The sequence below is a fragment of the Pistacia vera genome, unplaced genomic scaffold (genome assembly GCF_008641045.1).
Source record: "Pistacia vera cultivar Batoury unplaced genomic scaffold, PisVer_v2 Contig246, whole genome shotgun sequence".
NCBI classification, from domain to species: Eukaryota; Viridiplantae; Streptophyta; class Magnoliopsida; order Sapindales; family Anacardiaceae; genus Pistacia; species Pistacia vera.
In genome coordinates, this window is record NW_022196053.1 from 932,122 (window position 1) to 956,155 (window position 24,034).

Below are 24,034 nucleotides of genomic sequence, written 5' to 3' on the forward strand. Positions count from 1 at the left end.
GATTTAATAAAACTATAGAGGGCAAAGTGATTTTCTCTCTGTCGCTATATTATACATTCATGTGCCAAATCGTATCAACCTAACATATTTCATAGATGTTAACAAAATCAATACCAAACTTTATCCAACATTTAAACTTAATATGGTATAAATACAAGAGTATGAGTTAATTTATGTTGAAGTTTCAACGAATTGGAGAGCAAGAATATATATAAGGGCGTTATGGTTATTACACTATTTATTATTGGTTGAATATAGAATATTAAAAAAATGAGTAAATAATTTTTCCCACCCAAGGTTTCCCTTAATGACACTTTTCCACCCAAAAAGTTTCAAAATACGACTTTTTCATCCAAAGTTTTTATGCCGTTAATATTTAAAATACACTTTACTTTCTCAACCGACGTTCGACAAATTATCAAGAGCTAAGGTAGGAGGGGTTTTATATAGTAGAGGCTGATTGATCTAGTGGTGGTGACTGATTGAATATTTGCTATTGGAATCAACTGAAAATCATTTAAGAATAAGAAATCCTAACTTTATAGTGGCCAGCAATTGGCGAGAAATTAGGTACTGAAGTGAGAAAAGTTTTGTAGAAAAGAAATCGAAGGATCAAATGATGATGATGAAGAAAATGTTCACTATCAGAATCAACCAGAATCGGCTTTGGATGTTAGTAAAATATAAACTTTAGGTGAAAAAGTGGTATATTGAAATTTTTTGGCTGGTAAGGCAAACCTTGGGTGGGAGGGAATTGTTTACTCTTAAAAAAATATATGTAACTAAACGGAGACGGTAAATAACTTACTAATACCACCAGCGACCCGCCAATTAACCAGTAATATATGTAACTAAACGGAGACAGTGACTGCGAAGCATCAAAACGAAGAAGAAATGGAGAAAAGAGAAGACTTGAATTCGGTTTTACCCTACTTGCCATTGTTGGTTCGATCATCAACTCTGTTTTGGCCATCGAAAGTAGTCGAAGCTCTAAAATCAATGGCGAAAGGACCCGAACACAGCCGTGTGAACTCAGGAGAAGTGCTTTCTGTGGCCATTTGTGACATCAGAAGCTCGCTCTCTCTCTTTGAACCTCTCGCGCCTTTTGCCCTCAATGTTTACGCGCTTTTCTTCGATGACGTAATTCTTTCTCTCCTGAAAAAAGATCAGTATTTTTCATTTGGATTTGTAGTTTGAATTTGAGTGAGTTTTATTATTTTTGTGTTAATGGGTATGCTTTTACTTGATTATTTGGGGTTATAGTTTGGATTTGAGTTGACTTTTATGAACTTTTTGTTGATGGGTTATTTATTTATTTTCTTGGCTGGATGAGAGTTGTGTTGTTGAATTATCAATGTGAAGTGAATTTTATGTTAATGGGTTTGTTTTTTCACTCGAATTTTGTTGGTTTATTGTGGTTAATGTGATGTGAAAATTATGAGTTATGTGTTGATGGTTATGTTTAATAGTTTGAATGTGAAGTGAAATTTGTGAGTTTTGGGTTGATGGGTTTGGTTATGCCATATAATCATGAAGAAGTTGTTGGCTTGGAATCATAATGTATGTCAAAAGCTCTCTTTTGAAGATAATTTGGATAAGCATAAGATATTGGTGAACTGATTAATGAATAGCTAATTACATGAAGACATTATTATATCTGAAGCTAAATAAGGAGGATTTGTGCAGCTTATATCTCGGGCGGAATCAACAAAGTGGTTTGGAGAGGTTGTTCCGGCTCTAGCAAATTTTCTCTTGAAGTTGCTCTCTCTATTAGAAAATCACTATCAAAACGTAGATGATTTTCTTGGAAAGTATGGCATCAAAACAGGTCTCCGCGTATTAGGTCCACAAGAAGCTGGGATAGTGTTGCTCAGCCAGGTATCTTTATATTTGGGCTATCACTTGTTAGGCACACGATTCAGTGCTCTGCCAAAGCTTAAATATATGGGTTTTTTAGGTCTACTAAAAGATACTGTATAAAAGTTGCATAAGTGCTGCAAAACTTGATATTTCTTGTGTCATGTAATCTATTAGATAAGACACTACCCTTATCATCTTAAAAATTGTTTCTTGGCCTTTTCCACTGGTTTCATTATTTATTCTTCTTCGCTTTCGGTTGTTTTTCTAATATGGTGCAATCATTGATAGTCTAAATGTTGCCTTTCGGGAATTGATTGGTGCTCTTCTTGCATGCTCTTTCTTTTGTTTGTTCCTAGTCACTAATAGAGGTGCAAACCATCTTCCTACCATCAACTTTGATGAATTGTTTGCGTATGTAACCTTAAGCTTTTTTTAATTTTTTTTTATAGTGGACTGTTTGAACTATACCATGCATCTGTATTAGAAATATCATATTGAAATATGGATATTCCAATATGTGTAATATTTAGGCTTGTGGATATTGCATAGTGTGGTGGATAGAATGTCTTGCACCAATTGCTAAGATTTGAAAGTAATTACAATTTGGGTAAAGATTATTATCATTTGTTGTAGAAAACAAACATTAGGAATTTCTTTGTTCACTCGATTGTTTTAAAGTCTCACTATGAGCAGGTGTTATTTTTTTAACACAAAGTTTTACTTCATGAGTTAGCTATTTCGCTGTATGGTTGATTTGATTTTCATGGGTTCGGATGTATCCCATGAAATCAATTTATTTCTTCTTCAGTTTGGTTTATTTTGTTTGAAACTCTTGTAAATGTCTACTTTTGACAACTTTATTTTTTAATTCTCGAAGCTAGTAAATGAATAGTGTAAACGTTTCATTTTTTTCAGGAGTCTATATGAAAGTAATAGTGAAAATCAGGAAAATAAAATAAAGTGCATTGTACATTATTTTGAAAGGATATCCTCATGTATGCCTGTTGGCTCTGTCTCATTTGAGCGGAAGGTTCTTCCTTTAGACCATCATCCTTTATTCATCTCTTATCCTTATGCTGACGCTTGGAGCAAATCCGTCATTCCTCTCTGCCCTTTTGAGGTAATTCAAGATACTTCTATAATCTATTTTGTTCAATTTTATTTGTTTAGTTTCACACTTTTTAGCTGTTGATAAGGCAATTTTATGCTTTGTAGGCTTACAGTTTAGGCTCAATAGAAGATCACTCCACCGACACTCTTCAAGTGGATTTTGCAAACAGGTATATTGGAGGTGGTGCACTTCATAGGGGCTGTGCACAGGTAAAATTTTCTTGTTAAATATTAAGATTGTAGATTCCTTCATGGTTCGTGCTTAATTAGGTTTTTTTTTTTATCACCTATATTTCAATTTATTTTCCAAGAATTTATTCTTTGGCATGCATGCCTTCTCTTTTAAGTTGCTTTCCTGCAATATATAACTTCTCATGTGTCACACAAGCAATTGTCTTCTTTCATCCAACTCAATTGTAAAATCTATGATTTCTTGGTATATTTATTATCATTACGATCTTACGTAGGAAGAGATCCGTTTCAGATCAATCCAGAATTAATTGCTGGGATGCTTTTCTTTCCTTCCATGGCTGACAATGAGGCTATAGAAATTGTTGGTGAAGAAAGATTCTCAGACTATAATGGGTAAGTCTTACACATTGAACTTGTAAATCCAAGATTTGATTCAATGGAGATACAGACACATAATAGGATGCTTTACTGACTTTATATGTTTCTTATATATACTTAGATAAATAAGAGATGTTGAAAATGAAGTTTTTGGTTCTTGCTGAAGGACACGATTTTGCTGGGTGAAGTTTTAGGACTATAAACTGTATTATCATAGTTCCAACTATGTGTGCAATGTTAGAATTAATTTTTTTCTAAAATTAAATGCTTTTTTGAAACAAAAATAACGCTTTGCCAAAAAAGTACAATTTTTTAATTCTTCTCGTACATTTATGACTATTCTACATAAATGTAGAACCTAAGTAGTTTAGAAATCCTTTATATTGCAACAAGTCTTAGTTTGGGAATTATCAATAAATTAATATTATAAAACTTGAATATCAAGATATTATCCTGACATGTTATGTCTTCGTGTATTAGGTTAAGCGTTTTATTTGATTCTCATCGTTCATTATTATACATAAATGACTTAAATCTTTTATATCCCTAAAAGTTGGCAATATCAAGCATATGTACAAGAATTATTTTTAATTGACTTGTGTTGTAGTTGATTATGTGATAATTGTATCATCTTTACATGGTGTAGGTATGCCTCGTCATTTTGTTTTTCTGGTGATCATGTGGATAAAAGGAATGTTGATGTTTTAAGTAGACGTAAAACGAGGATAATTGCTATAGATGCATTATGCTGGCCCGGAACGAAACAATATGCGCTAAAATACCTCCTTCGGTATGTACATTTTTGTTTTGAACACCTCAAATACACAAGACAAATTAATTAAGAATACGTGTCAGTTCCATTAGAAACCTCAAATTGTTCAGAATATTCATCCAAGTTACTGATTTGTTGAGTGATGTTGCTCTCAAATCGCATCTTGCATACTTCATCCAGTTCAAAGAACTTTCCCTTTTTCTTATGGATTTATGAAGTTTGTTCCTATATCTAGACACGAGACAAAAGTTAAAAGGGGTTATGCCATCTCATTCCTTAAAATCTGCAGATTTTCTTCTTTCTTTTTTTTCCTTTGTTATTCAAATATTATATGTACTTCAACTTGCTTCTTTTGATAGGGAGACAAATAAGGCTCTTTGTGGGTTTATTGATCAATCTAAATTTGGTGGATATGAGAGACTTTTTCCAGACATGGGACCTCATGAAGCCAAGGATAAAGACAACATATCGAGGAATAATTTTTCGGTGTGAGTTTGTAGTTACTTTGTCTACTGATTTGCTTTCTTAATTTAAAATCTTCTCAGCATGTCAATTGGATGTTGGCAGCCATGTTGGACTAGCTTTTCTAATTTGATGCACTGTTACTTGAAGTTCTGTAAATGTAGAATAAATTGATCTTGCTTCTGTACAGTAAATCAAAGACTAAATTTTTTAATTGTTTTCTTAATTTAAATTTTGATAGTTACATGAAGCTTCCTCAACTGGTTTTGAAACAAATGAAGGAATATCTGTAAATCTGATGCTCAGAAATTCCGACCAGAAGAGTTGTCAGTTTCTGAGACATAAGGAATCTCCAGGGATTGTGACTGGGAATTGGGGATGTGGGTCTTTTGGGGGAGATCCTGAGCTGAAGGCCATAATTCAGTGGCTTGCTGCTTCACAGGTAATAATTCTTTATCAGAATACTGTAAAGGCACGTTTTATATATGTACTGTATATTTTTTGGGTGCGTGTTTCTCCTAGCTCATTTCTTGTTTTTGTTTGGCATTGATATATAAAAAAAAATTAATAATTTTCTTTCAGGCATTAAGACCTTTTATTTCGTACTATACATGTGGCATGAAGGCATTATACAACCAGGGCCAGGTATTTATTTTGCTCTTGTTATTGCAATTTCTTCGTCATTTATCATTTTTACACCATCATCTTGCCAACGTTTCTAAAATTTTTGCTGCAATGTAAATTCAAGTGCGTATATGTTATATACCATCATTTCATGTGGCCCATTACATTCTTCTCTCAGTGCAGGATCTTAATTTGCTAAATATATATAAACGATGAGAATCCGTTTGACATTGGAATACAGGTGACACAGTGGATTCTTACACATGAATGGACAGTTGGGGACCTCTGGAATATGATGGTAGAATACTCATCGCAAAGATTGAAGGGAGAAATGAATCTTGGATTCTTTGCTTGGCTTCTTCCGTCATTAACTTGCCATTAATCCAAGATATTTGACTTGCCATATACGCGTTAACTTAATTTTTATGATCATTAGTTGAATTAGATTTACACCATTTTGCTTTTCTGTATATAATATTGTTCTTTGAGTTGTATGTTCTGATGAAAAATGAAATTTGTTGTTGTCAATAGGTCTAACTGGGGTTATTTTGTAAAAGTTCAATGCTCTGCTATTCTGTACCTTTCTTATTCTTGTTTGTAAAGGGAGGGTTCTGAATAGCTGAAAGAGTGTACGAATGCAGGACATAGTTTTTCCATATTGGACAATCTGAATTGACCTCTGACGAGCTCTGAAGGAACTTACAAGTTACTTGGTGTATTTTAAAATCAAATGAATGATATTGGATTTACAAACTTACACAAAGTAAATGGATGAATTTGTATGCAAAATCAACTTAACAAATGCTAATTTACACAAAGTAACAAATGAAGAATTTGATAAATGATGTGAGAAACTGAGAATAAAAAAATTGTGTCACATTAATTTGTATATATAACATTATTTCATGAAGATGTAGCACTATCTCATAAATTAAGATGCATTCAACTTGGTTTTATAAATTGATTTTTTAAGAAATCGTCTAATCTTTTATAAAACCTCTTAGCGAATAAGTTTGGAATTCAGTTTAAAAGGCTAAAGTTTCTCCTACAAAATAATCTTTAAACATTTTTTTTTTTTATTAACATCTGATAAAAAAATCCAATCACAACAGTTTCTGCATCTCTAATCACTCCAAAAGTGACTAAAATGATCAATTATCTTGGCGGGTCGGGTTCAGATACTTATTTGGTATTAAATGCTTGAATGGACTCACTAACCTTATCCAAAAACAGAGCGGCTTAGCTCTGGGTTTAGTGAGGTTTTCTGCAGCTAAAGAAGAAGAAGAAGAAGACGAAGAAGAAGAAGAGGGTGGTGAGTCATTTCTCTTCTCTTCTCTTCTCATCTCATTTTAGTTGTTTTCTTTAGTTTTTCTCAGTTGATTTTTTCTTGTAATTATTTGGAACCAATCAACAGAGCATAAGAGTTTTATACTGTTGAGTGTCAGAGCATAAGAGTTGTTGAACCCATGTTTGATGAGCATAAACTTGCTAACTAAACATGGGTTCTACAACTTTATTTCTTTGATGGGTTTCTTGTTTTCTCTTTAGGGCAACCATGGTTTAAGCTTGAAATTAATCCCCATTTCTCAGATGCTTTAGATTTCCATTAGTCTTATATGAAAATGTTTACGATTCTTTGATTCAGTATTGAGTTGTAGATATGGGAATATATTGTTATTGGGTTCTATTTTGATAGGTTTCTTTTTTTCACTTTAGTGGCAACCGTAATTGAACCTTGAATCAACCCCCATTTCTCGAATGATAGGTTATATATCTGTATTTGATTTTTGATAGGTTTTTGCTTAAAAATAAATTATATATATTTATTGTTCTTCGATTTTTTTTTTTTTTGAAAATATTTTGTTCCTAGCTTATATATGTGTATTTGATGTTTGATAGTTTTATTTTGTAATCAACAGGACAGTGTAGAGAAATGGTGCTACAACATACAACGAGTTTCAAGTGTTCATATCCACCTTTAATGGAAAATAGATTCAAAACTTCTCCTTGATTTGCTGGTAAGATTCGATGCCAAAGTGACACTCAGGTTTCTTCCCCAAAGATGGAGTGTACTGGTCTCATATCAAGCTCTGTTAAATTGCCTCTAAGGGTGTGTTGTTTTTCACCAATTCATGTTGAGCATCCCCTATTTTTTAAGTTTTTCATAAATTTTGTCTGTATATAAGTGTGAATATATGTTTATATTTATGTACATTGTTGTGGAATTTAATCATCTGAAAATGGCAGACAGGTAGTTTCAGAAGAAGTACAGCAGTAAGATCTTTGGTAGAAAAACTTGGAAGGAAAGGAGGAGGAGAATCAAGTGATGCAGATGATGATGATGATTCCTTGATGAAAAATAATGTGGATGACGGCCCATTTATGGATCCTGAAGAGAGAGTTGAATGGAGGAGAAAGATCAGAGAAGTGATTGATCGGTGTCTTGCTGTTAAGGAGGAGATAGACCCTATTGAAAGGAAGAAGAAGTTGGAGAAGCTGCTGGCTGATGACCCCCTTGTGGTGGAAGAGGATGATCCTGATTGGCCCTGAAGGTGCTGATGGATGGGGTTTCAGTCTTGGTCAATAGTTCGACATGATTACTATCAAGAATGTGAAGAAGGATGATGATGATGATGAGAATTATGATAGTGAGAATGAAATAGTATGGCAAGATGACAATTATATCTGCCCAATCAAAGATATCAAGACTGCAGAATGGGAAGAGACTGTGTTCAAAGACATTAGTCCTTTAATTGTTCTTGTACATAATCGGTATAAAAGATTAGTGCTTATTTTTTTTTATTTTTTTTTTTTTAGAACTCATTTAAGTTACGGAGACACTGGACCATGAGGTAATTGCCCTAAGGGCTCAGCCTGGTGGTTTACGAGCCTTTTTTTTTTGGCATCTCACCTGAGTTCGATCTTTGGGGGTAGGGTAGGGGGATCAGAAATTAGATTTGGGCTATGACCCATCCCCTATTCTCAAAAAAGAAAAATATAGACCATGAGGTAATTTGATGCTCATAGTTGTACAAATTTGTTTAATTCTTGCATCTCTGCTTTGCTCATGGTTTCTGTTATGTTCTCATTCTGAAATTGATTTGATTCTCTTCAGACCAAAGGAAAACGAAAAAATTCGGGACGAAATAGAGAAAGCTGTGCTCATCATCTGGAATTGTCGGCTACCTTTTCCAAGAGTGAGCAATAGCAAAACTGCTTCTAATTCTTATTTCTCTTCATTAGTTTGTGTTTTCTTATGTAACATTGTTATATCAAACAGTGTGTTGCAGTTGATGCTAATGTCGAGCATTAGTTGGGTTCTGCTCTACAGGTGTCATCTTCCTGGAGGGTATATTCACTAAAGCTGGAAAGATCTTCTACAGAGAAAGAGGTTAATTTCCTTTTTAAAGAAGTCTCTAGTTTTTTCTAGGTCGTTATAATACTAATTGTGATCTAAACTTTTATTTTACTGGTTGTTCAGCAATCCGAACTTCAGATGAGTTATCTAAAATGATGGCTTTCTTTTACTATGGAGCTGCAAAGCCAGCTTATTTGAATGGTGTTGAAAGTAGCCAAGAAATGATCCCATCTAATCATTAACAATCCAACAAAACTAAAACTATAAGAACTGTTTACGATGAGATTCATACGAAAATACATTTTTATGAAAACTAGATGAGCACTAATTAATTGTGATGTATAGCGTATGCCTAATTTATTGTATTCCAATCGGATAGTTAAAATATACAGTTTTGAGCTCAATTGTTCTTGGGGTATTGACTTGTTCATGATATTACCATGCTTTTAGTACTATTAATTACTGGTTAGGGGAAAAATTATCAGCTCAAATGTAAGACAGCATCATATTAGATCAAAGGCAATCATCATATTCGCTGTTTTTCTAACTCTATTATGATTATCACAACATTTCCAGCTTCAAACTTGATGAAATCAGCGTGAGTGTATCAATTGCCTTATCATTTCTGGGTGAGTGAAGGCTATACCAACTTTCGTGTCTAAATCTTACTGGTTCAACACGTCATCTGATGTCTAAATCTTAGTTTAGATCATAAAGTATGCAGTCTTTTGATGAAATCAGCTCAAATGACTGCATACTTTGTTTAGAAAATAGGATTTGCATGGGATATATGAGGTGTGAAAAATAAGACAATCACACACGCATGAAAGAACACTAAATTTATGTGGTTTGGCAAAATCATGCATACATCCACGAGATGAGTCAAATGACTGAACTGGAGAATAATAGTACAGGTTTAATATGCTCAGTGAAAACCTGAACCCGAACTGAAACCTTTATACACTCTTCTCTCACTTTCTTTATTACTCCCACTTTATGCACATAAACGCCAAAAAGTGAAGTTCTCATTCGTAGCCTTTGACTTTTGTTATTTAACAAGACCTCGCAACCACAATACTTACTCTTCAATTAGACAATTTTTGTAACAACACCATTCAACAGCCTATCATAAACGAAGAAGCAATGGTGAAAATATTAATTTGCTTTCGATGAAGAAACTGTGCCAATTCCTGTGCCTACACTGATGCCTTGCCATTGCAATTTCTAGGCTTCACATTCCTCTTATCATCACAACAAATTCATGGTGCCATAGCCACACGATGAGACCCCAAGTTTTTTGAAGCAATGATCTAGTGGTTTCTGGCCTTTAACCTCTTCAGAATTTGTCCAAATGTCTAGCCTTGTTGGTGTTGATGAACTTAAGTTTCCAATCCTGTTACTACATGACCTGCAAAACAAAGAAAAAGAAAATGAGATTGACACAGCTGAAACAAAAAAAATGTGACACAGTTAATACAAGAGGTTCAATTACAACTTGCAAATTTCTGGAGTAAAGACTAGAAGTTATTGGGTAAGTCATGCTTTCTAGTGTCATCAAATTTCTTAAGGAGATTTCTTGCCATGTATCCTGTTAAAGGGATATGGACTATTTTGGACCACTCTTCCCTTTTCTTTCTTTCTCCAAACTGTTAAAACTCTCCAATTTCGGCATTCACCAAAGAATTTGTCTATTAGAAGATATTTGTGGAGTAAGATAACAATTGACTAACAAATTATACGTAATATGAGAATTTTACATTAATTTAAGCAAAAAGAGAAAAAAGAGTGAAAAACTTTTTTAGATACCATAACGAAATAAGTAATTTTGATTCAAAATGGTGTTATTGATTTTGAAATTGAACTACTATTACATTTTAGAATATTTAGTTTGAAAATGTAGTTTTAATAATATGATAATGAAAAAAGGTCTTAAATTCATTAGTCACTAATACTAACAACTTCTTTCTTTCTGGTTTAAAGATGTCTGGCATTTCAACACACAACCAAGTATAAGTTAGTGATATACTAGATCTTGAGGTAATTTTAATGGTCATAGTTCTACAATTTGTTTAATTCTTGCATTTCTACTGTGCTCATGGTTTCTATTATGTTCTAATTTGGAGATTGATTTGATACTCTACAGACAAAACGAAAAAGAGAAAGTTTTGGACAAAATGTAAATGGCTGTGCACATTATCTCTAATGTAACATTATTACATCAAACAGTGAGTTGCAGTGGATGCATCAAGCATGAGTTGGTCTCTGCTCTACAAGTGCCCATCTTGCCGGAGGTTATATTCAATAAAGCTGGAATGATCTGATACTGAGAAAGAAGTTAATTTCCTCATTAAAGAAGTCTCTAGATTTTTCTGGGTAGTCATATGCTAATAATGATCTAAACTTCTATTTTACTGGTTGTTCAGTAGTTCGATCTGTATATGAGTTGTGAAAAAATGATGGCTTTCTTTCACTACAGAGCTGCCAAGCCAACCTGTTTGAATGGTGTTGAAAGAGCCAAGAAATGATCCCATCTGTTATCATCAACAATCCAATAGAACTGAAAGTAATAATTGTATAGCATATGCCTAATTTATTATATGTCAATTGGACAGTTAAGATATGTGGTTTTAGCTTAGCTCAATCATTCATTCTTGGGATGTTGAGTTTATAGTTATATTAATTACTGGTTAGGGGGAAAACTATCAGCTAAAATGTAAGACATTAAGTATCGTATTCACAGAGTTGATGATCTTAAAAGGCTAAATCTCTTCTTATGCTTATCTCTGTGTTCCTTCCACCCTCCTCTAATATATATATATAAAGAGGGTAATAAGACAATCACACACACATAAGAATACCAAATTTATGTGGTTCGGCAAAATAATGCCTACATCCACGGGATACGAGTCAAATGATTGAATTGGAGAATAATAATACAAATCTAATACACTCACATTAAACACAAACCCAAACCCGAGCCCAAACCCTCGTCCACCCATCTCTTACTTTCTTTGTACACTCCCACTTTATGCACACAAATCCCAAAAAGTGAAGTCCTCATAACTCACAATACTCACTCTTCACCTATACCATATTGTAACATCAATCACCAACCCATATATAATCGAGGAAGTAGCAATGGTGGAAACATTAATTTGCTTTGGATGAAGAAACTGTACTCTCAACTCCTTTCCCTACAATGCTCCCCCGCCACTGCATTCTTCAAGCTTTACATTCCTCTTATCATCTCAATAAGCTCATGGTTCCATGGCGACACGATGAAGTCCCAAGTTTGTGAAACAATGATCTAGTGGTTTATGGCTTTAACCCTCTTTAGATTTCTCCAAATCTCTAGCCACGTTGGTGTTAGTGAACTTAATTTTCCAACCCTACAGCTAGATCACCTGCAAAACAAAGAAAAATAAAATATGAAATTGACACAGTTGTAAAAATACGTGAAACAATTGATACAAGAGTACAATTACAACTGACAAATTTCTGCAGTGATGTAATGTTTTTCAATCTCATCCATTTGCTTCAAGAGATTTCTTGCCCTGTCTTCCCTTTTCTTTCTTTCTACAAGTTTTTGATTAACAAGGGACAAATATCAATATTTGTGTTGCAACTAGGCAAACCAATAGCAAATAACACAACTTTAAGAGCATTTCTATTAAGAATTACTTAAGGGATGTGAGAACTTTTTGTTGATTTGGTAATGGCCTTGAACTTATCAGATCCAGCAAGCCTTCTCTTTCAAAATTTATAAGCAGAGCACCTCCTGATCTCTAAAGTTCAAGAAATAAGTTTTAGAGATTTTTACTTTCTTTGATCCTACAAAAAAGACATGAGCTTGTCATTGTTTCAAAGATCTCAAAATGTACAAGAATTTTTATCCAAGTTGGAAATGTCTTACCACCATAGAAACTGATTGATCACAAGCTACTGCAGAAATGACATAAGCTAGACATCACACCATTGAAGTTGTGTTGATTTCATCTCGAAATTCTTAGGATTCACCTTGAATATTAACAAACACAAATTAAGAAGACATGCTTTCCTAGAATAAAAGGACAATGATGGTGGGAAAATGTAAGAATAAGACTACATCAGAGGATTAAGAAAGAATATCTCACTTGCTTGCGTTAGATGAACATTGATTGGTTGTTCGACTTTAGCAGGACATATAAAGGTCTATTACTTGTTTTCTTCTCATCAGTTGGTGGACCCCATATGAAAATCCAAGAGTAAGGTACAAAATGTGCAATTAGTGTGCGAAACAGAAATGATTTGTGATCTTGTTAAAAGTTTAGATATATAAAAATAGTGTTGAATATGCTTGCATGAAGATGGGGAAGGAAAATTTTAAGCCCTCCAATGATTCCTACAATATTAATCTAAGTGTATGGATCCCGCATAGAATTGTTTGCACAGAGAAAGTAAACAATTATTCCTTCAATAAGCTAAAAAAAATCCAGATGCATTTCACAACATCTCTTCGCCCAAAACAAAAACAATGAGACAACAATAAACTATACACAGAATTAGAAATGCACCTTAATTAACAGTCGCAACAATTAGAAGCTCCAAACTCTATATTGTAATTTCAGTAAGGAATCCAAAGCTCCAAACCTGAAGCCAGGAGTCAGGTTTTAAAAGTGCAAGTAGACATGCCAGTTTATTGTCCAAAATGGCATACCCTACTTCTGAAACTAGAGCAATTGTTCACTTGCTTCTTGCTGGAGGAAAAAAGTTGATAAAAATACTAAACTAAGTTTCATGTATTAAGTGTTAAATTCAACCAGAAATGAGATTGACATGAAACATACAAGTACCTTAAGAACCTCCAATCTGAGAATCTTGTTGACAATTGCCTCTAAATCTTCCTACCCTAAATTGTAGAAGCATAAAAATATAAGCCAAAATTGTCTAATCTGNGGCAAAATATATAAGCACAACACCTCATGATCTCCAAAGTTCAAGAAATGAGATTTTTGAGATTTTTACTCTCTCTGATCCTGTAGAAAAGACATGAGCTTGTCATCGTTTCAAAGATGTCAAAATGCATAAGAATCTCTTATCAAGCTGGAAATGTCTTACCCCCATAGAAACTAATTGATTACAAGCTACTGCAGAAATGACATTAGCTGGACAATTTATTCAAGTTTTTCATCCAAGGTGACACATCAATCCGTTGAAGTTGCGTTGATTTCATCTCAACATTCTTTGGATTCACCTTGAATATTAACAAATACAAATTAAGAAAACATTCTTTCCTAGAATAGAAGGGCAATGATGGTGGGAAAATGTAAGAATAAGACTACATAAGAGGATCAAGATAGAATATCTCATGTGCTTGTGTTAGATGAACATGGACTGGTTGTTTTGCTTTAGCAGGATATATAGAAGTCTATTACTTGGTTTTTACTCATCATTTGGTGGACTCCATATGCAAATCCAAGAGTAAAGTACAAAATGTGCAATTAGATGTACGGAACAGAAATGATTTGTGATCTTGTTAAAAGTTTAGATATATAAAAACAATGTCAAATATGCTTCCATGAAGTTGGGGAAGGATAAATTTAAGCTCTCAAATGATTCCTGCAATGTTAATCTAAGTGTAGGGATCCTGAATAGAGTTGTTTGCACAGCAAAAGTAAACAATGATTCCTTCTATAAGCTATAAAAAATCCAGATGCATTTCGTAACATCTCTTTGTCCAAAACAAAAACAATGAGACAACAATAAAGAAACCATACACAGAAGCATAAAAATGCACCTTGATTAACAGTTGCAACTACTAGAAGCTCTTAACTCTGTATTGTAATTTCAGCAAGGAATCCAAAGCTCCCAACCTGAAGATAGGAGTTAGGTTCTAAAAGTGCAAGTAGACATGCCAGTTATTAAAGTTTAGATTTGGAAATATTAGACATGCCAGGAGTTAGGTTCTAACAGTTGCTTACGTGAACATGGAGACAGCGACACCTGAAGAAAAATGAATCTGAAGGAAAATTTTCATGCCGATGCAATAGTAGAACCCAGATCTAGAAAAACATAGTAGCAAGGATCTTTAGCAGATGTTTTTATGAAAAATTGTACATAATGCTTACTTTTGATTACCTTTGACCCACAAGAGTTGAGAAAATCTATAAGATGACAAAGTAGTGAAGTTTTGGAACAGAGGAACCACTTTCAATTTGCAAGTATTTTGCTATCAAAATGCCATACTCTACTTTTGAAAGTAAAAATAAGTTGGCAAAGTTCAAACTTGAGGCAAAGGAGTTATTCTCAAAACAACAAAGAGTAGAATTAAAAATCGTAGAATGGTTCAAATGTTAGAAGTTGACAGACTAGAAATTAAAAAATGAAACAAGAATATGAATGATTTACTTGTATTAAGAATTCCAGAATTTTTTTTTTTTCAGTTACCTTTCACAAACAAAGAGTACCCAAATGCAGAATTGTATACACTATAGAGATTACTTAGTCTTTTGGAAAAATTGCACAATACGCGAAACATCTTTTTAAATGCAAAGGGAGATAGAGATAACTTAGCTTTAATGCAAGGAGAACATCTTTTTCTTTTAACGAATTCCATATTTCGCTATCTAATATTCTTTCCCAAGTATTAATCAACTTAGAGTGTAGAAGACCACCGAGGGTCTTTGCTACTAGAGGTAGACCACTACACCTTTTAACGACTTTCTCATAAGTTGAATCGGTAATTACATCAGCATCAGTAGCTATACCAGTTGCAAGTGCATGCTTCGGAAACAAGTGTTGGAGTTGTTGACTACTTCAGCATTAATGGGTTACCCACATGCATTCGAAGGTACTCGGGCTCGTAGGCGATTTGGGCATTTTCCATGTATAACCGTTGTAGGATTCTTTGAAGTTATTAATTCCTTTTTGGGTTGGGCTTAAGAATAAGAATCCTTGTAAAACTAGATTTTGTCACTTAAACCTAGTATATAAATATATTTTCTATTGTTATGAGTATAATAGCAAATCATAGGACAATTTATTTATTGTAAACGATGGAGGGGTGAGGAAATATTGTAATAATATTGACTCAACTGGACGTAGCTCATATTAGGTGAACCAGGGTAAATTACGTGTGGTATTTTCTCTGTGTTTATTATTTGTGATTTGCTTTATTGTTGTTTTGTTCTCGCTACTGTCTCTATTTCGTTCAACAAGGACCAACAAGCTTCATCAGATAAACTCTCTAAAGGATAAGTATCAGAATCAGGGCATCTTATTGTTTGAGCGACATATCTATAGCGTGTTGTGACGATCATCGTGCTTCCAGGTGCACCAGCCTTGAAGGGAGACATAAGCTGTTCCCATTTACTATAGTCTACCTCCCAAACATCGTCTAATACTATCAAGAATTTTTTCCCATTTACTGCCTTCTGCGGTTCAACTTGCACTCCATTTAAATCAATTGGAATGAAGAACGGGGAGCCTTTTAATGACCCAATGAGACTTTTTGAGATAGTGAGAACATCAAAATCATCCGAAACACAGACCCATGCTTTTTCCTCAATCTTGAAACCTTCCAATTCCTTGTGATTGTACACCACTTGAGCCATTGTCATTTTGCCAATCCCTCCCATGCCGACAATGGCTATCACTCGAAAGTAAGCATCAGTGGTTGATCGCTTCTGATCACCATATCAAGTAGTTTGGCTTCATCTTTATCTCCTCCATAAACAACTTTTTTAGGTGGGACGCTTGAACTTTCCTTTGGTCTTAGCAGTACTGCAGCATTACTTGATGACCCTTCAGAAAGCTCTTGCAATCCACGTTCATCTGATCTTTCCAGCCGAAGTTGTTCCAAGCGGCTAGTGATGTCTTTGATCTCAGACCCCATGCGGACATTGAACTTGGGGCTGGGAGGCAGCTCAATCCCTTGCAACTGCTCGGCTAGTGTTCTGCCTTGTTTGCGTCGCACAGCTTCGTAGGCAAACTCATCCAGTATATCTTCCGTATCATAAGCCAAGTCTTGATTATTTTCAAGCCACTCTTTAACGCTTTCATCTGTCAGTTGCTTGTCTTCCGTATTGCGAAGAAGATTTCCCATCTTCCTCAACTTATTTTCCAGATTTTTTAGGTCTGAATCTACCCCTCCAAAAAGTTGCCGGGCAAAGTCCCGCACCTCATTGGACCCCAAAATCTTAATCAACCCGTTAAAGAGTTCAGAGATCACAGGCTCAACAAGAAATTCCATGATTTCGGTTGTTGGAACAAGATGAGAAAGCATGTGAATTCCAGCTGTAAATCAATTCCTTTAGAATTGAATGGACATGATGCATTACTTTACTTCTGCATTTTTCATCCTTAATCATTCTTCAGGATTTGCTTTACTTTACTTAATTGGGTCCTTGAATCATATTCTTTTTTGGGAATGCTTTAATTTTCTTTGTTCTTTAAGAGTTATTTACATCTCGTGCCTTTAAAAAAGACACAGAATGTAACAGGGGAGGCTAATGAATTCCTCTGCTCCTTTCTGCACTCTAAATTACGACATCTCCGACAGCAAATGTTGGAATTACAGGTAGCTGAGGTTAATACTTGAAAACAAGACTTGTTTAAGCTTGTATCTTTGTTCTTCAATAAGAGCTCAAAATTTGATTGTTGTCGAGTGTACTACTTTGCTGTATAACTTTAATTTTGAGATGATTTACAGCAGTCACATACTCATTAAATTTATGAAATAATATAAAATATGCCAACCTGTATAACTATTATTCATGAATGTGGATGATTTCAACCACTAAGCATCATGAATGTGAAGCATTCAACCGGCTTAAGATCAGTTGATCTTGTTGTTGCCATGTGGTGTAAGCATGGTCTACTTTTGTAGTTGCTGTTCGCTCTGAATCAAGAGTGAACTTGGCAGGGAAAGGATTTGTTCCATCAACAAACCCAATCAGATTCTGACTTCTAAGAACAGGTAAGAATTGCGCCCGCCAAAGAATATAATTTGTGCGATCAAGTTTAATAAAGAAAAACATGAGATAGGTTGGGTACCGAGACACCAACGGATGGTGAACCAGATTGCATATTTGAAAAGGATAAAAAAATGCCAATAAAGTCGTTAGACGATGGCTCTGATACGATAAAAGATACAGAGAAGATAGAATAGAATTTTGAATCCAAAACCTTGAATCTTAGAGGTTCTGGTAAGTTCTTTATATGTATGTTTACAAGTGCATGACTGAAGGGATTGTAATCCCATAATCAAGTGTGAATATATGTTCATATTTATGTACATTGAGTGGAATTTAATTATCTAAAAGGGCAGGGAGGTAGTTTCAGAAGAAGTACGGCAGTAAGATCTTTGGTAGAAAAACTTGGAAGGAAAGGAGGAGGAGGAGAATAAGTGACGCAGATGATGATGATGATGATAATGATTTCTCCAAAACCGTACCACAGCAAAGCGGAGCCCCTCGCTTCTAGTCAACGATCCAGTCAATTGTCTCACGGCTGCCGTTTCAACAACCGAGAAACAGTCGTTCCTCTCAAAAGCTACCTGGGTTCCAATTGCAAAGCCTGAAACTCGGTAAAACAAGTCAGTGAAAAAAGCCTTGACCCAGAAAGTCAAAAGGAGAAGAAAATGAAGAGAAGTGAAACCTGGGAGGGAAGGAGAGTGTGGAAAGAGGATTGAAGAGGATTTTGAGGAAAACAAGGTATTGAGGAGATGCAGCCAAAGAGGGAGAGTGGTGGATTGGAGCCTTGAGATCCAAAGCCAATTTTGTTGAAGTTTGGGTGGCAGAGAGTGACTGAGTTTGACAAAGTTTTGGTTTTTGAGCGAAAATTGAATTGAAATTTCTAGGCGAAATACAAAAGGAAATTAGTAGGGTTTAAGTTTAGGCTTAGATTAGGGACATTTTAAAATTAGAGCCCGTCGTACAGTCTCAAGCAGGCTCAGGCCGGGGCTCATTTGGGACCAGTCGCTCACGGGGTCTGACAATTTTAGGACCTAAATCGGTTTTATACGTCTAAAAAATTTCTTTTTCCCCTATGATCTTTTTTTATATTTTAGGGGCGAAAAAAAATTTTGTAAGGTATTTTAAGTATTTTTTAGGGTAAATTAATAAATTTTTCAGACTTTGAAATTTTTTTTTTTTTTAAATTTTGTAAAATTTCCTTTTAACCTCTATAATTTATGTTTATTTTAAAATTTATAAAGGGTTTTATGTAATTATACAATGGACTAAAATAAAAATATTTAAAAAAAATTTGGCCTAAGCCCGAGCCTTGGAGGAGGGCCCAGTGGAGGGATCGGTCCCTCCTCCAATGGGACCAGACCTCCTAGAATCGGGTTTTTGGGCTAAGTTTTTGGATCCAGTCTCAAATACCCACCTCTATTTGAAATGAATAAAATTTAAGGGGGTTCACTAGTCTTTTCAATTTCTTAAATTATAGATAGAGCCCTTTGCTAGTTCTATATATTTTGAATAATCAATATATTTATTTTATAAAGTATTATACTGAAAATTATTAAAAAATAAAAAAATATTAAAATAATAAAGACCGTAACTTGCAATCTTGGATTGCAGACCAATGATCTCAGACGACAGATGGTGAACCAGATTGCATATTTGAAAAGGAAAAAAATGCTAATAAAGTCGTTAGACGATAGCTCTGATACCATAAAAGAAACAGAGAAAATAGAATAGAATTTTAAATCCAAAACCTTCAATCTTAGAAGTTTTGGTATATATATATATGTGTGTGTGTGTGTGTGTGTTTACAAGTGCATGGCTGAAGGGATTGTTGCCGAATTTAATTATCTAAAAGGGTTGGTAGGTAGTTTCAGAAGAATTTAATTAAAAATAATGCCAAAAATTTAAAAGAATTTCAAAAATATTTATTTATCAATAAAAAAATAAAAAAATAAACTTTATATATTCTGAATAATTACAAATATATTTACTTTAAGAAACATTATACAGAAAATTATTTAAAAAATATAAAATAAATAATAATTAAGAATTAAAGACTGCAACTTGCAAAATTGGATCGCGGACCAAGATCTCAAACAAGATTGAACCCAGCGATCTCCGATTGTTGGCTGCAGTTTCATTTTTTTAATTTGTTGTTAATTTAAAATCCTTATCTATTAAATGACTAATTTAACCTTTAACTAGTCAATTTTATCGGAAAAATCTAATGATTTCATGGTCTTAGGCCTCTTTTGACGCATTTCTGAAATCTATGGAGGACATTTTAACATAAACTTAGATAGTTTCCCACAAATTTAGATTTAACGAAACTATATATGTGAGTGTGTTTGGCACACTATTTTTCTCTATCCTATTTTACTATCATATCCTAAGAAAATGATATAATTACTTTTCTATTAAACTCAAAATCCAATTTTATTATATTCAACTCAAAACGTTTAACAATTTATCTTTCTCAATAAAAGTTTTAAAATTAACAAAAACACCCCCATCCATCCAAGCCACTATCACCCACTAGCAGTCGTTGTTGCCGCCAGACACCGGTTCCATAACGACACACGACTGGCTAGATCTGGCTGGTCGTGTGCCAATCTATTAGTTAGACAATGTCAGATTGGCACCCAAATCTAGCCAATCGTGCGTTATTCTGACCACAGTCCGATGACGGTGATTAGTTGTCGGTAATAGTTGGGTGGGTGGGAGTGTTTTTATTAATTTGTAAACTTTTATTGTTGGGGTGTTTAGTTAAATTAACAAATGTAAGGGGTTAAAATAATCTAAATATTTTCCAAAACACATTCTCAAAACCCCAACCTATTTCATTAAATAGTATTCTATTATAGAATAGTATTCTAAAAAGTAAAACAAAGGCACACAAAGTGATTTTCTCTCATTTGCTACATTATATATTCATATGTCAAATCATATTAACCTAGCATGTTTCATATATCATAACAAAATCACTATCAAACTTAATCCAACATTTAAACTTGATATCGTAAAAAAACAAGAGTATGAGTTAATTTATGTTGACCCAATTCAACAGATTGGAGGGCAAGAGCACATGTAAGGGGGTTATGGTCATTACACCATTTATTAATGGTTGAATAGAGTATTAAAAAATAGTATGGTCAATTTTCATTAACTCCCATAGTTTTACATAATAACTTTATAATGCAACTCACAAATTACCAGTAAATATAAGTAACTAAGCAGAGAGAGTGAGCGAGGATGTTAGGGTTTTTGATGTGGGGTTGAGGGGATTGTAATGGTGGTGCCGAGGACAGTCTAAAATGGCCTAAAATATCTGGTCGCGCGGTAGAGTGAATTTGAGAAGTGAAAGGTTATTTTGAAATTTTCATTTTTGAAATGACAGTTTTACCATTTTAACTGTTAAATTAAACAATTTTCTATTAATTTAAGGACAAAAATCTAGAATTTATGAAACCAAGGTTGAAAACTTGCCATTTTGCCAAACCCTGGGTGGGAACATGTGGTTTACTCAATAGAATAAGAGCATTTATGGAATTTATAAGGTGTCATAACAAGAAAATTTAATTAGAAAACTTGTAAATAGCGCCCCTGTTTTGGTAGACTCTTTAAAATCATTATTATGCTTTCCATTAAAAAATAGGAAAGCATTTTGTTTACTTACGAACCCAATCCTATATTAAAATCAATCATACTCAAATCAAATTTGTTGCCTAAAAATGAAAACAGCCTTGGAGTTGGACCTGTTTTCTAATCTTCCAATCCTATTCAAGTTAAAACTTTTCTTCTTCTCTCCCTTCATCTTCGATCCTGGCCTTTCCTTATCAACCCTAAATCGTTCTCCTTCCACTCCAAAACATTTCTTCTTCTATCCCATCATTCTCCGATATCTGATGACGACTGCCGAGAAAGGCGATCTTTCTTTCTCTGTTTCGACCTATCTCCCTCTCTTACAACCACCCTACCTTATTTCTTCCATCATTGTTTAGTACATTGATGAGGTTTGGAAGGATAAATCTCCTTTGTTCCCCTCTAATCCTTATGAGCGAGCTCAAGCTAGATCCTGGTTTGTATCATTGACAAAAAGTTAAGCCTGAAGTATTTTTAAGTTTTTTGTTGCTTAATTTGTGATTGATTGAATGAATTTTCTTTGCCCTCAATGAAAGTTTGTAGGAGCAATTTATGCCCTTTTTTTCTTCAGAAATTTATAGAATTTAGTTTATTGAATTCTAAATTTGTGGATTGGCATGATTTTGAATTAACCTAGTTCATGATTTAAATAATGGTGTGAATGCTTGAAATGAATGGAGGTTCATTCTCTCCATTTTTATTGTGTGTTAGCCGAAGCTAATAATTGAATGAAGTCATACAATGTTAAGGCACTACTCTTGGTTTTGCTTGGCCTTGAAATGGATAATGGATGTGTTAAAATGTTTTGGCCGTGAATTTTATGAGAGTTCATGCTTATTTTTCTAGAATATATGGAATTTATTTCAGTGAATTCAAAATTTGTGAATTGGAATGATTTCGAATCAACCCAGTTCATGATTTACATAAATGATGTGATTGCTTGAAATGAATGGAGGTTTCGTTCTCTCCATTTTCATTGTATGTGTTAATCAGAGAAAATAATTAACTAAAGTCATACAATGTCAAGGCACCTCTATTGGTTTTGCTTGATGATACTGGATGTGTTAAAATCTTGCCTATTTCAGAACAAAGAGGCTAACCTAGTAAAGAAAATTGCAGTTATATGATGCAGGGAGGAAGACATGGACCACAACAGGTGAAGTGTGAGAGGTCGCCAAGAAGGAATTCATTGAAGTAATCAAGACCTTGGAAGGGCAGCTCGAAGACAATCCTTATTTCATAAGCGAGACCTTTGGGTGTGTCGACTTATCTTTGATCCCTTTATACTGCTGGTTTCACGCATATAAAACGTATGCCAAGTTCAGTGTTGTAAAACTGAGTCTACTAACCAAGATTTTGATTCTACCTAACCAACCAAACAAAGATCAAACGACAAAATAGAAAAAGAAGAACACTCAATCTTTTTACCATGGTTCACTTGTTCAAGATTGAACAAGCTACGTCCACATTGAGCTCCAGAATATGGAGGCTCGTTGCACTATTATTATTGTCACCAAAGATTACAAAACACCACTCAATCTTCCCTTCAAGCCCTTACTAACAAGAATCACAAAGACTTTACTTCTATACCCGTAAATCTATAATCCTAAGGAGAATTCTAACCCCGATTCTCTGTACCACAAAGAAACACAACTTTGATGGGTGGATCAACCAATGATTTACACAAGAGCAAAGTACTATAAAAAGAACCTTAGTAGAGCAGTTTTGATTGAGCTATTTTGATCGAAAAGAGAGTATTTAGAATGGGGAAAGACTTCAGCTTTTATATTGTTGACCAGTAGTAAGTCTTCAGCTATTAGATTGCTTAGAGATCAATGACCAGAAATGCAAGATGTATTGAAGCTAAAACGACAACATAAAGGCTTCACTCATTAACAATCTCCACCTTGAAGCCTTATTCTTTTTCCAGACAGCAACAAATTTGTGTAGCAAGCTTCTCACATACTGCTTCTCAACTCTATAAGATCAGTTGATGTGCAGTAGGTTCAAGCAATGCTTGAACTTTGCAGGAGTTACCACTTTTGTTCCCATATCAGCTAGGTTCTCTTCAGTTGGTATTTTCAACAGACTCAAATTCCCTTTTGTGATTTGGTCTCGGACAAAATGATACTTCGCATCTACGTGCTTCGTCCTCTCATGATGTACAGGGTTTTTAGTTAGATGAATGGCACTTTGACTGTCATAATACACAATCACAAGTCCATCCATCAAACTTGCTTCTTTCAAGATCTCTTGCAACCATATTGCCTCCTTAAATGCATCAGTCACTACCGCATACTTAGCTTCTGTTGTGGACAGTGCAACCAATGGTTGTAGTTTTGATTTCCAACTGATGCAGTTGCCTCCTAAGGTGAAACAGTAAGCTATAGTGGATTTCCTCGAGTCTCGATCACCTGTAAAATCAGAGTCAACATACCCAACTGATGCATTGTGCTATTAATGTATCTAAACAGCAATTTTAATGCTACCCAATGTTCTATTCTTGGATTTGACATAAACCTACTCAGTAATGATATTGAAAATGAAAGATCAAGTCTTGTGCTTATCATGGAGTACATGACAGATCCTATGGCATTTGAGTAGGGGATGATTTCCATTTTTAGCCTTTTCGCATTAGTTTTGGGGCACTGTAATTTACTCAATGTAAAGTGACCTGCTAAGGGT

The 24,034-nt window shown here is 34.3% G+C and overlaps 3 protein-coding genes, 1 long non-coding RNA gene and 1 pseudogene across 7 annotated transcripts; 2 read left to right on the top strand and 3 right to left on the bottom strand.

The window, feature by feature from the left end:
• Positions 1-849: 849 nt before the first annotated feature.
• Positions 850-6,022, top strand: LOC116131963 (poly(ADP-ribose) glycohydrolase 1-like). The gene is given in 11 exon segments (XM_031417643.1): positions 850-1,140; positions 1,687-1,878; positions 2,168-2,271; positions 2,776-2,980; positions 3,076-3,180; positions 3,438-3,450; positions 3,453-3,555; positions 4,187-4,330; positions 4,672-4,798; positions 5,016-5,216; positions 5,640-6,022. Coding segments are annotated over 11 exon segments (1,581 nt in total). The 5' UTR covers positions 850-894; the 3' UTR covers positions 5,781-6,022.
• Positions 6,023-6,545: 523 nt separating this feature from the next.
• On the top strand, positions 6,546-9,067 carry LOC116131897 (annotated as a pseudogene).
• Positions 9,068-12,110: 3,043 nt separating this feature from the next.
• Positions 12,111-13,580, bottom strand: LOC116131991. Of its 4 annotated transcripts, none has more exons than XR_004128340.1 (5): positions 12,890-13,119; positions 12,670-12,773; positions 12,438-12,587; positions 12,249-12,332; positions 12,111-12,160 (listed from the first exon to the last, which is right to left on the bottom strand). It is a non-coding gene; the product is annotated as an uncharacterized LOC116131991 (long non-coding RNA). The 4 variants fall into 4 exon arrangements; XR_004128342.1 differs by adding an exon at positions 13,310-13,580 and having other exon boundaries at positions 12,124-12,332; positions 12,890-12,961; XR_004128341.1 differs by having other exon boundaries at positions 12,126-12,160; positions 12,242-12,332.
• A 2,327-nt stretch (positions 13,581-15,907) lies between these two features.
• Positions 15,908-16,372, bottom strand: LOC116131898 (disease resistance protein RGA2-like). Its single transcript, XM_031417555.1, has one exon. The coding sequence runs from the start codon at positions 16,370-16,372 to the stop codon at positions 15,908-15,910; it is 465 nt and encodes a 154-aa protein (XP_031273415.1).
• A 14-nt stretch (positions 16,373-16,386) lies between these two features.
• On the bottom strand, positions 16,387-16,986 carry LOC116131899 (putative disease resistance protein At1g50180). The gene has a single exon (XM_031417556.1). The coding sequence runs from the start codon at positions 16,984-16,986 to the stop codon at positions 16,387-16,389; it is 600 nt and encodes a 199-aa protein (XP_031273416.1).
• Positions 16,987-24,034: the final 7,048 nt, after the last annotated feature.

Excerpts from the sequence above, each read along its gene's own strand:
- LOC116131898 (XM_031417555.1), bottom strand. The coding sequence starts at position 16,372 with ATGGGAGGGATTGGCAAAATGACAATGGCTCAAGTGGTGTACAATCAC.
- LOC116131899 (XM_031417556.1), bottom strand. The coding sequence starts at position 16,986 with ATGGAATTTCTTGTTGAGCCTGTGATCTCTGAACTCTTTAACGGGTTG.